This window comes from Corvus hawaiiensis, chromosome 31, assembly GCF_020740725.1.
Source record: "Corvus hawaiiensis isolate bCorHaw1 chromosome 31, bCorHaw1.pri.cur, whole genome shotgun sequence".
Taxonomy (NCBI): Eukaryota; Metazoa; Chordata; class Aves; order Passeriformes; family Corvidae; genus Corvus; species Corvus hawaiiensis.
In genome coordinates, this window is record NC_063243.1 from 2,096,634 (window position 1) to 2,108,804 (window position 12,171).

The window sequence follows — 12,171 nt, forward strand, 5'->3', positions numbered from 1 at the left end:
AAAGAAAAGGAAAGGAAAGGAAAAGAAAAGAAAAGAAAAAAGAAAAGAAAAGAAAAGAGAAAAAAGAAAAGAGAAAAAAGAAAAGAGAAAAAGAGAAAAAGAGAAAGAAAGAAGACTCTGCATGTGCGCAGGCTAAGGAAAAAAGCCAAGCTCTATTTGCCATTAGCAGCGATGTTCGGACACTTCCCTGCAAGCTGGGCTTTAGCACACGGAATGGTCTCTCCGGGAGGGAAACGTTGAGGAATCACAAAAGCTCCCCCTGCCCTTCCTCCTCTCTCCCTTTGCTTTATACATCTGAGCTGGAGTCATATGGTTGGAACATCCCCTTGGCTGATTTGGGTCCGCTGGCCTGGCTGTGTCCCCTGCCAGGATCCTGCCCACTCCCATCCCCTCTGCTGGGGGAAGGAATGGCAGAGGGACAGCGCTGCTGGGCAGTAGCCAGAACACCGCTCTGTTCTCAGCACCCGTCCAGCTACCAATGCAAAGCACAGCCCTGGAAGGCCCGTGAACTTTCCCTCAGGCAGACGCAACACACGGGACTTGAGCTGCCAGCAGCCCAGGTCACCCTCTGCCAGCCCCGCTCCTTGGACCTTGTGTCCCCACAAGCAGACACCAAGTGTTTCTGCTGCTCCCCCTCCTGCACAAATCCACAGAGAGCTGGGATTTTTCCAAGTCTCGTGTCTCCGTTGTGCCGTATTCCCAAAGAAGCAGCAGCCCCTCCCGATGAACACGGCGAGTTATGCGGATGCTTGTCAGCTCCACTGCCTGCCTAGAAATCTGGGAACTGCTTCTAAATGCTGCTCCCTGCAGCTCTTGGGCACCGACTGACACAGAGCTGGGAAACAAATCCCCTGGCTGCTGGCTGCCAAGGTGAGTTCCGCCAGAGTCAGAGCTCTGTGGGAAATCTCTATCCACGCCTCTCCTTTGAATAGATCCGCAGCCGGGGTGCGCAGGGACGTGTCCTGTATGGAAAGGAAGGAGTGTGCCAGCACCGTGACTGACACTTTCCCTCTCCGTGTGCGTTGCAGAGCCACGGGTACACAGACGTGATGGAAACCCTCGCACAGCCAGAGCCTTCTGTCCCTGCAGAACGGAGCACGGTGGGTGGGGGCGGTTGGTGGGCAGCGAGTCCCGGACAGCGGGCGAGATCCGGCTCCACAGCTGCCAGGCCCCGCTAAGGCTTAATGCCGCCTCCTCGGCGACAGGAAAGGCCTTCAGCCTCGTCCCTGCCCAGAGGGGCAGCGCTGGCCTGGCTGCACAGCTCCTTTTCCCCACAGGTCACAGGAGATGAGATCACAACGCTTGCAAACACCGACTGCGAGCCACAGCTCTGGGTGCTCACCATGAACCTCAGCTCTGCGAGCGCTGTCTGCCCCAGGCTCCAGGGGATGCAGTGGGAGCCCGGCTGGGCTCTGCCCTGGGACCATCCTCCAGGGACAGCTGCACACAGGGAGCATTTGGTTGCCACAAGGAGCCAGGCCATGGCTGCAGGGAGCTGCTCCAGGTGCAGCCTGCACTGCTGTGTGCTGTGCTCTGGGGCTGCTGCTCCCCACAGAGGGGACTGCACTGGGGTGCCAGAGGAGACAGAGAAGCTCCATCTTAAGCCTGACTGGGCTGGGTGGCTGGGCTGGGAAGAGTGGCGAGAGTCAAGGGCATTCACAGAGCCCATCCTGTGTTGCAGTGGGGATCCTGCAACACGCATATATCAAACCAGGAGTCCCGTGGAAAGGAAATATATACGGACAGACAGATTCTTGATAGCTGTTTCAGAGATGTTTATTTCTCCAGCCGCATGGCCGGGGCTCTGCCGAGGAACTGTTCCAGTCACGGGACCAAGGGTCCTTCTGCCCGCGCAGGGAACACAAACCAACCAATGGGAACGAGGCTGAGCAGGGACAGGGAAGCCCCGTGTCTGTGCCCTCAGGGCCCCTCTCCCAGGGCTACACGGCGGGGGAGGGACCCCAACACCTCACCCGTTTTATTTTAATAGAAGGAGAATGAAAACAACTGGATAAACATAACAAGAACCGTTTCAAGACAAAACAAGCCACCCTCCTGAGTCTTTAAATGTCCAAACAGATTCTGTGGAACATCTTAGGGCTGACAGAAGGGAGACAGAACTCTGAGCATGCTTTGTGGGGAAACTGAGGCAGGAGAGGGTTTAACTTCTTCCCTCCCCCTTTTCATCCCCCACTCGGCATTGGAAAGGGATTTTTGGGGACACAATTGGCAAAAGCATGGTTTTGTGAGGGAAACCATGGATGAAAAAACGGATTGGGAATACACTGGGGGTAATAGGACATAGGGTAAAAGGGAAAGGTGGGATTAGGAAAGGGAAACTGTAGGGGGGGCTTACAATGGAGATACTGTCTAACATGACTACGATTTTTTGCATATATACTGCCTTTTACAGGAACACCATCAGGCCCAGTGACCTGCGATGCTTGTAACCCTTTTCTCCCTAGTACAATATTAAATTCCACCACCTCTCCATCTCCCAAGCTTGGGATGCATTTTTCAGGGTTATTCTTTTTAATAGCAGTTCTATGCACGAATATGTCTTGCTGGTTGTCACACCTTGTTATAAAACCATAATTTTGCTTAACATTATACCATTTTACTATCCCTAAGGTCTTAGTTGCTATGATCTTTTCCTTTTTCCGAGTGGCTGCTGTTTTCTGTCTCGCTGCGTCTTTGCTCTCTCTTTCGGTCGTTCCCGTGTTGGAATTGTCGGGGCTGCTGGTGCCCGCGCGCTCTTCCCGGGGTCGCGTTCGGGGCTGCGCGGGCCGGGCCGGGCCGTGCCGCTCAGTTCTCCGTGCGTCGCCTCCTCTGGTCGCAGCTTCGCTGCCGCTGCCGGGCGCTGCACCCACGTCTCGGCCGGGCCCCTGAGCGATGACTCCCCCGCGCCCTGCTCCAGCGCGCGTCTCGGCTGGGCACGGCTCCATTCCATCGCCACCGCCGCCAGCCGCTGCCCGCGTGCCGCCCCTCTCAGTCGGGCGTTCACGGGGCTCGCTCCACCACGCACTGCACAGGACCGGGCAGGCACCGCCGGGTCCCACCGCTCCCCGCTCCGCCACCGACACTGCGGCTCGCGTGGCTCCGCCCGCGCGCGGGAACTGCCTCGCTGCTGCTCTCAGAGCGCTCGGTGCACGTGGCCTGGGCCGCACGGTCCCTGCGCCAGGATTCCCTTCGCCAGGACACAGCTGACATTGCTCAACAGTCTCGGTAACTAAATAATATTCACGAAAATATTCTTCCATCGGCATATATTTTGACTCCAGTATTAACTGTGTCCAAACGGTTTTCCAAAAGCCCTTGGTAAGAATTAAATCCCAAGAAACATAGAAAAAGTTCTTAAACAACCATGCCAGGAAGTGTTTCAGTTCTTTTTGAGCTTGAATCAAGCTAAAATTTAAAAATCGTTGTTCAAGAATCATTTTAAGTTTAAGATAAATGTCCATATGCGGCTCTGAGAGCCAAGAGTCTTCCCACGGTTCCTCCATAGTTCAGATATGGAATAGCAAAGCAAAACCAAGAAGAGGAATCCAAAGTTTCCAGGGTTTACTCACACAAACCAGTCGCTTAGGGATCGGGGATCGTTCTGCTCACAATTCTCTACCATTATGTTGCAGTGGGGATACTGCAACACGCATATATCAAACCAGGAGTCCCGTGGAAAGGAAATATATACGGACAGACAGATTCTTGATAGCTGTTTCAGAGATGTTTATTTCTCCAGCCGCATGGCCGGAGCTCTGCCCAGGAACTGTTCCAGTCACGGGACCAAGGGTCCTTCTGCCCGCGCAGGGAACACAAACCAACCAATGGGAACGAGGCTGAGCAGGGACAGGGAAGCCCCGTGTCTGTGCCCTCAGGGCCCCTCTCCCAGGGCTACACGGCAGGGGAGGGACCCCAACAATCCTGCTCTGTGAATAACGAGGAAAAGGGAGTGGGAACCCAGCAGTGAGCAGAGCTGAGGCCTGGAGAGCAGCTCGGAATGACACCCAAATCTCACCAGACCTCTGAGACATTGCTGTTCTTCAGCCAGCAGTGAACACAAAGAGTGAACCTGGGGCTCACTCTTCCTCGTGGCCAGGGGCATCAAGGAAGGCTACAGCGCAATGGGGACTGCGGTGAGCTGGGAACTCACTGGGGGAAAGAGGGAGCACTTGTGGAGCAAAAGGCAGGTGGGGGAGAGAACTGTTCAGAGAAGGGCTGAGCTTCAGCTTGAGCAAGCTGAAAAATGTCATTGGGGGTCTTCCCAGACTGATTTCATTTCAGAAGTTACTGAACAAGTTTGTTATTGGGGGGGTGTCATATTTTCCCCTGCAGGTGCACGCTCTGCAAACTTGAGCTGCACTGCCGAGCTGCTCAAGCACGTCTCTGCTGCAGGTCACAGCGTTTCTTCTTTGGCTTCTCGTGGCCCCGGGGCTGAGCCGCAGCAGAGCCCTGGCGGAGCCCAGAGCAGCCTCAGCATCCGCAGAGCCGGGCTGCAAGGAGAGAAAGCAGAAAGCGCCCGTCAGCTGAAGGCTCCCGTCCCCCTTGTCCCAGCCGCCCGCGGTGCCCAGGCCGTGCTGGCCGTGCTCAGAGCGCTGCCCAAAGCTGCCCAGCATTGCTGCCTCTGGCAGGAGAGCAGGAGGGCAGGACACGTGCCCAGCCTGCAGCCGGCCGTGGCACAGCCACCTCCTCAGCAGCTGCCCAGAGCGGGATGCTGCTGCGCTCGCTGCCGTCTCCCAAAAGCCCTTATCCCAGCCGTGCCAAGAGGACGGGCACCCACCTCACGCCTCCCGCCGCCAGAAGAAAAGCTGCTCCCAAACGCTGTCCTCAGCCTTCTCCAAGGGCACGTCCCACCCACGCCGCAGCTGCTCCCAAGCACTTCGCCATCCGGACCAGACAGCACCTAGAACGCTTCCTTTGGAAAGACAAACCATAAATCAATGAAAAGAGATTACAGACAAAAAGGGGAAACAAGGAAAAAGGTAAAAAATCTTCTCTCTGCTGGGGCCTTGAGGAAGGCCCAAGCCCGCCATGCGAGGGAAAAACCCACCCACGGGCCAGGGCAGCCCACGCTTTCTGCCTTCCCCCTGCACTGCCCCCAAAAGTCATGCTGAGCCCAAAGCGAACAAGGGCAGTGGAGCAGCCCAAGCCCTTCCTTGCCTGCAGAGCAAAGCAGCCCATGCACAGCTTCTGGTGTCCAACCTCTGCTCCCACCATGGGGCTTTGTTTGTGTCAGGCTGGCTGCCCCAGCCCCAGCACGGGGCACGGTGGGTGCTGGGGGCTGTTGGCAGGGCCAGGAGCAGACTCCCAGTTCAAAACCAGCCCAGCCCATCCCCTCAGCCCTGCCAAAAAGCAGCTTGGCAGCTGACTGAAGAATTGGTTGCATCCGCCCCAGCAAAGGGGGGAACCTTTGCTTCCCGGCCAGGCTGTGCAATGCCCAAATCTGGGAGCATCCCCCTGCATGTGGACTCATCTGCAAATTCGCCGTGGAGCCTGGCTTTGGAGAAGGTGCCACAATTGAAGTCCATCATCTTCAGCTTGCCAGGTGGAGGAAGAGCTTGTCATCCTTGATGTCACCCTCCATGTCTCCAGCAGCAGCAGCCGCACCTGGCACAGCTTCTCCAGGGGCTCCTTCTTCCCTGGGGCTGGAGCAGGCTGTCAGTGCTCTGCCCAGGGCCCCGGCTGTTGCTGAAGCAGGACAAGCAAAAGCAGCTGGCATGGGGGCCACCAGTGCTGGGAAGAGCAGCTCAGCTCCAGCAGCAGGGCTGCGCGTGCCCAGCTGAGGAGCCCTGCGCAGCGATTCAGGCAGGACAAAAACTCTGACTTTCTTTGCTGCTTCTTGCCAAGGCACGTGTGCAGCTGGAACTTACCGGCTCCCTGGGTCAAAGCGTGCGTGTGGCTCTCTCCCTTCTCCTACGGCACGTGAATGTCCTGCATCCAAGGATCACAGGACAGGTCTTCTAATGAGGGCCTTTCCGAGGAGAGCACGGATAAACACCGTTGGATGAGATCCTGGCACTCTGCAGAGAGAAAGCAGAAAGCGCCAGTCAGTTGCAGAAGGCTCCTGTCCGCTTTGCCCCACTCTTGCCATGGCCAGGCCGTGCTGCGTGTGCTCAGGGCTGTGCCTAAACTTTGCCATCAATTCTTTCTTTTGGAGGAGAGCAGGACATTGCCACCTCCTCAGCAGCTGCCAGTGTGGGATGCTCCTGAGCCCGCTGCTGTCTCCCAGCACTGCTATTCCCCCCGTGCTGCAGAGACGAGGATCCACCTGGAGAGAGCCGTCGTGGGAGCGAGAGCCGGCCCCAGGTGCTGTTCCAGCCCCTCCTGAAAGGATGCTCCCCGCAGACCATCTGGTGCAGCACGATGCCCAGGGACCAGACGGTCGCTGCCTTGCCGTAGTACCAGCCGAACTGGATCCATTCTGGGGGCCTGTAGGACGGTGTTCCTATGGAATAGAGATGGAGTTCTTCAGGGAGACGCTGCCTGCTCCCAGAGCCTCGCCCCAGCATCCCTGGGCATGCGGGGGCCGCAGCAGCGGCACGCGGCGTGACCCGCTGCCCTCTCGCCAGCACCGGGGACTTGTGTACAAACTGGGGGTTGGAAAAGAAGCCGCTGGTGTCGCAAGAGGGCAGCAGAAGCCCTGGCAAGGCCCGAGCATTCCATGCAAAGGAAAAACCCACTTGGTGCTGGGGAAAAACCACGCTTTCATCCTCCCTGCCTGCACTGCCCCAGAATCCATTCTGAAGGCAAGGCAAGCACGGGCAGCAGAGCAGCCCGAGCCCTGTCTCGCCTGCACACCAAACGGGCTGGAGCACAGGTTCTGGCCCCCCCTCTCTGCTACCCCCAGCCACGGGTGTTTCTGTGGCGCTGGCTGCCCCAGCCCCAGCGCCAGTCCTGGGCAGAGTGGCTGGCAAAGGCTGCCAGCAGGGCTGGAAGATGGCCCCTCAGCCAGCGCCGCTCAAAAGCAGCAAGGCTGAAGACTCCGGCTGCCATGACTGGCAGCAAAAGGGAGAATCCCCCCTGCCACAGCCGGCTTGGGCTGTGAGATGTTGGGCCGTGAGATGTTGGGCTGTGAGATGCCTCTACCAGGAGCCTCCCCCTGCGTGGGCTCACCTGCAAAGCTGGTGTAGGCTGCGGCTTGCAGGTAGGTGCCACAGCCAAAGTCGATGAGTTTGGCCTGCCCGGTGGCCAGGTCAAGCAGGATGTTCTCCGGTTTGATGTCCCGGTGCAGGACCCCGCAGCTGGTGCAGTGCCGCACGGCCTCCAGCACCTGGCGGAACAGGTGCCGCGCCACCTCCTCGCACAGGAAGCCCCGTGCCCGAATGAAGTGAAGGAGGTCCTGAGACCGCTCCGGGCGCTCCAGCACCATCACCACGTTGCTGGGGAGCTCCAGCCACTCGTGGAGCTGGACGATGCCGGGGAAGCCAGCGGACACCTTGTGCAGCAGCACGATCTCCAGTGGTGCTCGGGTGCCGTCGGGCTGTGGGAGGAGCACGATGCCGTCAGCGGGGCCGATGCCGTGCCGGGGCTCGGCAAGCCCTCAGCCAGCCGGGGACGCTCTGCGCGCTCCGCTGGCCCCACGGCCGCTCTCCCTCGAGGCGTCCTGGCGGCTTCCACCCTGCCGGGCCTCGGCTCATCCCCGCCCGTGGCGCCCCGGCTTCTCCCGCTGCCCCTCGCTCACTCACCAGCCGGCCCCAATGGTGGATGCGGTTCCGTGGCACCCGTTTGATGGCCACCTGCAAGGCAAGGGGAGCAGCGGGCTGAGCTCGCCGCCCGCCGTGCCGAGCCCCGTGCTCCTTCTCCTCCTCCTTTGCCCCCCGCCTCCTGCGCCCGCCGCCGGCCCCGCCACTCACCGGGGCGCCGTCCGAGAGCCGCGTCGCCGCCAAGACGCTGCCGAAGCCGCCGCGCCCCAGCAGCGAACCCAGCCGGTAGCGCTCCTTCAGGCCCTGCTGCGCCTTCCGTGCCGGCGAGACGCGGCCGTCAGCGCTCGGCCCGGGGCCAGGAACGGCCCCCGAGCGCCGCTCAACCGCCCCGGGCCGGCCATCCCCACATGTTGGCTCTTTTGAAGCGGACACCGGCGGCTCGGGGCCGGCGGCCGCGCTCAAGAGCGGCGGAGTTCGGAGCGGGGAAGACGCTGCGGAGGCGGCGGGAGCGGCCGCGCCGCCTGTGTCCCCGGCGGGCCCCGGGAGGAGCCGAGGCCGGGGCCGGGGTCGGGGTCGGGCCAGCCGGAGCCAGGGGCTGGCGATGGTGCCCAGGAGCCAGGCACTGATGCCCGCCCAGCAGCGCCACAGGCGGGACGGCGAGAGCCGGGCGGAGGCGGGACCGCGGCGGGACGCCCGGGGGCGGGGAGGGGGCAGCCCCGCCCGGGGCCGGGGGCGGGCCGGGGGCATGGCCCGGCCGGGCGTGGGGAGAGGGAGGCCGCGGGAGGGGGGGTTTGGGGAACGAAAGGGAGAGCGGGAGAGGGTGCGAGACACTGGGAGAGGGAGAGGAGGAGCAGGAGAAGGGACGCAGAGGGTTCGTGGACTCGCTGCTCTTCTGCTGCTCTTGTGCTGCTGCTGCCGCTGCTGCCGCTGCTGCCGCTGCTGCCGCTGCTGCCGCTGAAGCGCTGGGAGCGTTTGTCCGCGTGTCCGTGTGTCCGGTGCCCGTGTGTCCGTTCCCCCCGCGCGCCCCACGGCCGAGCCCCGCGCGCCCCGGGGCAGCACGGGCCGCTCCGCTCCGGGGCCGAGGCGGAGTCCCGGAGCATCTCTTCCTCCCGCAGCCACACCAAACCCGCTCGGCCATTGGGAGCATTTTTGCACCCGTTTCCCTTTGAAGGGCTCCTCTCTACCCCCATTTCCAAGGAGTCTCCCTGGGGTTTTGGCACCTGCAGCGACAGGGCAGCGATTGGCCTTCAAACTTCAAGAAAGACATGGAGGGGCTGGAGCACGTCCAGAGATGGGAATGGAGCTGGGGAAGGGTCTGGAGGACTTCTGAGGGGCAGCTGAGGGATGTGAGGGGGCTGAGCCTGGAGGAAAGGAGGCTCAGGGGGGAGCTGGCTCTCTCCAAGTCCCTGACAGGAGGGGGCAGCCAGGAGGGCTGGGGCTCTGCTCCCAAGGGAAAGGACGAGAGGAAATGGCCTCGGGGGAACCTTTGGGGTGGATGGTGGGGAAATTCTCATCCTCCGTGTCTCGACAAAGGGGGAGGAGAGGAGGGGTGGGGCGCGACCTGGGGACACGGGGGTGGTGACGCTGGGCTGGGGACACAGGAAAGGGCACGGGAAGCCAAAGCCCCGCTGAGCGCTGGCGCTGGGCTGGCACGGGGTGAGCCGGCAGCAGGGCCCCACAGCCCTGAGGGACTCGCCCTGACGCCCGGGGAGAATTGATCCTGGTCTCTAAAAAATGAGACTCAATAAAATATCATTAAAAGATGCCTCCTTCTCCTCCTCCCCCACCCCTTCTCCTGCTCCCCCCGGGCCCAGCGCCCACCCTTGGCCCCCCGTTTTCCCAGCGCGGTCGCATCCCGCGGGAGGAGCCGGGATGGAGCCGGGGCAGGTCGGGCTGGGGCAGGGCTGGGCTGTGGGCCCGGCCTGGGAGCCCCCCACGCGCCCCCTCCCCAAATTCCCCTGGCGGGGGGCGCTGGGGGCGAGGGGGGGCGCAGGTGGGGTCCGGGTGGGGAGCGCTGGGCGCTGCGGGTCTGCCTGGCAACTGGTGAGTCACCAGCGCCGCGCGCTCTGATTGGCTGAAGGTTGTTCAGCGCCTTCTCTGATTATCTGATACTCGCGGGCAATTTTGGTTGGTCCTTGGGGGCTGTGGGGCGGCTTAGGGGGGGGTCTCTGCGCCTTTGGGGTTCGCTGGGTGCCGATTTGGGGTTGAGGTGCCTCCCAAGGGCCCCCCGGGGGGGGGCGACACAGGAGTGACACACGGGGGTCCCCATTCCCGATCCATCCTGGGGCCGGTTCTGCCCCCTCCACTCTCGGCCCCCGCGCGGGATCCCCCAAAGTCCCTTCCCACTGATCCCCAATAAACGGGACCGGGGCGAACTGGGAAGCCTTCCTGGGAACACTGGGAGCAGCCGGGTGGGGGCGGAGTGACAGCGGGGCTGGGGGGGACACACGACCCCCCAAAATCAGCGCGGGGACGGAGCGGGGGGTCCCGGCCGGGCCCGAGGCCACGGGGAGGGGCTGCGGCCGCCGGCGGCTCAGGAGCTCTGTGGGCAGAGCAAAGGGGGTGGCACCGGGCAGGGGGGCCCTGGGGGAGCACAGAGCTCCGGGGGAGGGGGGACACGACCCCCAGGCCCCTCCCGTCACCTGCTTGCGCAGGTAGAAGCCGAGCCCCAGCGCCAGGAAGATGAAGCCCAACACGAAGTCCCCGATCCCCGTCAGCATCTTGGGGGGCGGGGGGGCAGCTTTGGGGGGTGGGGGGCAGAAGGATCTGGGAAACGGCGGTGGCTGCCGGGAAGGGACCGGAATGGACTGGGACAGAATGGGACAGGAGGATACACTGGGACCAGGATCAGGACTGCGCAGGACCAGATTTGGAGCACCAGGGATTATACTGGGATATATTGGGACCACACTGAGGGCTACTGGGAACATGCTGAGGGCCAATGGGTGCTGCTGGGTTATACTGGGAGTGATTTGCATCATACTGGGAATGACTGGGATTGTACTGGGAGTGACTGGAACCACAGTGGTGGTGAAAGGGCGCAATTGGAAAAATGCAGGGGGCAACTGGGATCATCCTGGGAGCGGCTGGCCCATACTGGGGTCATACTGGGATCATACTTGGAGTGACAGGGTCATGTTGGAGGGACTGGCATAGTTCTGGGAGGATCTGGGAGTGACTGGGATCATACTGGGGTTACAGGAATCAAACCAGACTCATACTGGGAAGTTAATGGGAATCATACTGGGGGTGACTGGACTCATACTGGGATCATGCTTAGAGCAACTGGGACCATGATGGGACAAAAGGCATCATAGAGGGACCGACGGGGAGTGGCTGGGTTCATACTGGAAGTGACTGGGGCCCTACCTTACTCTACTGGGAGGGACTGAGAGTGAAAGGAACCATACAGGGCATGACTGGGAACAACTGGGACCATGTTGGGGGCAACTGGGATCTTACTGGGAATGACTGGGAGCATAAAAGCTTGAGTGGAATTTTTATCCCGTGGCATTCCCGGGGAGCAGCGGCAGCTCCGCGCCCCCAGCCCGGGGGGTGGGAGCAGGGGAACCGCTGGCAGCACCTTCGGGGCACAGCCGAGGGCTGGGGGGCTCCTCCCCCACTTCATTTTCTCTGCCCAATTCAAATCATCCCCTCCCATTCAAATCCCCTCCGTTCACATCTTCGCCCCACCATTAAAGTTTCCTTGCCCCAATTCAACTTTTCTCCCCAGTTAAGCCCTGAGGCCCCTCCCCGCCCCCGGCTCCTCCCAGCAGGACCCGGCCGGGACCTTCTGGAAACAGCAGCAGAAAGAGTTCAAAAATTCCTCATTCCTTCCATCGATTTCCTTGGTTTCCGGGGCATTTTCCTGCGGCTGCTCCGGGCCATGGCTGAGGGGTCCCCTCGGGCTCCAGCCCCTTTCCAGCCCCTTTTTCCAGCCTCTTTTTCCAGCTCTTTTCCTCAGCTGACCCAAAGCTGCGGATTTTGGGGGATGGGAAGAGTCGCTCTGCTCGGGGGTCCCCGCGGTGCCCCAGGGAGGCCCCGAGGCCGCAGCGCGGTTCCCTCCGGCCCCTTGGAGCGTTTGGAATCTCCAACTCTCAGCAGTCGCTGTCCGTGGCATTCAATCTCCCCTGCAGGGTTTTCGCCCAGACCGGCTTTCTTTCCAGAGGGTTTTGTGGTTTCGCTTCGAGCCGGGGCCTGAGGACACCGGAGCGGCCGCGGGTGCCGGGGCAGGAAGGGCTGAGGGACAGCAGCGCCCCACAAACCTCCGGGAGGGGGACAAGGGCTGGAGGGGGCAAAGAGAGAATAAACACGAGATTTTAGAAAAAGAAAAAAACCCAGTAAAATATAGATTATATGTAAAATATAATAAAAGAGAACTCTGAAAAAAGAAAGTAACAACAGAGCTGCTTCTCCTGGGACTTTGGGTTTCTTGTCCAAACTCCGAGCTGGGTGAGAGCCAGAAACCAGTGGCTGGGAGAGACATTGCTGCTGAAGGGCTTCCTATGGCCAGGACTAAAGTGTCGAGTAT

At 61.1% G+C, this 12,171-nt stretch overlaps 1 protein-coding gene and 1 pseudogene across 1 annotated transcript; one reads left to right on the plus strand and one right to left on the minus strand.

Moving 5' to 3' along the window:
* LOC125318777 overlaps nucleotides 1-12,171 on the plus strand; it is an 84,016-nt pseudogene that overhangs the window by 20,166 nt on the left and 51,679 nt on the right.
* On the minus strand, nucleotides 4,798-10,360 carry LOC125318695 (serine/threonine-protein kinase pim-1-like). The gene is made up of 8 exons (XM_048289638.1): nucleotides 10,283-10,360; nucleotides 8,700-8,860; nucleotides 7,851-8,262; nucleotides 7,683-7,733; nucleotides 7,111-7,477; nucleotides 6,266-6,442; nucleotides 5,868-6,017; nucleotides 4,798-4,912 (listed from the first exon to the last, which is right to left on the minus strand). The coding sequence occupies exons 1-7, from the start codon at nucleotides 10,358-10,360 to the stop codon at nucleotides 5,911-5,913; spliced, it is 1,353 nt and encodes a 450-aa protein (XP_048145595.1). The 3' UTR covers nucleotides 4,798-4,912; nucleotides 5,868-5,910.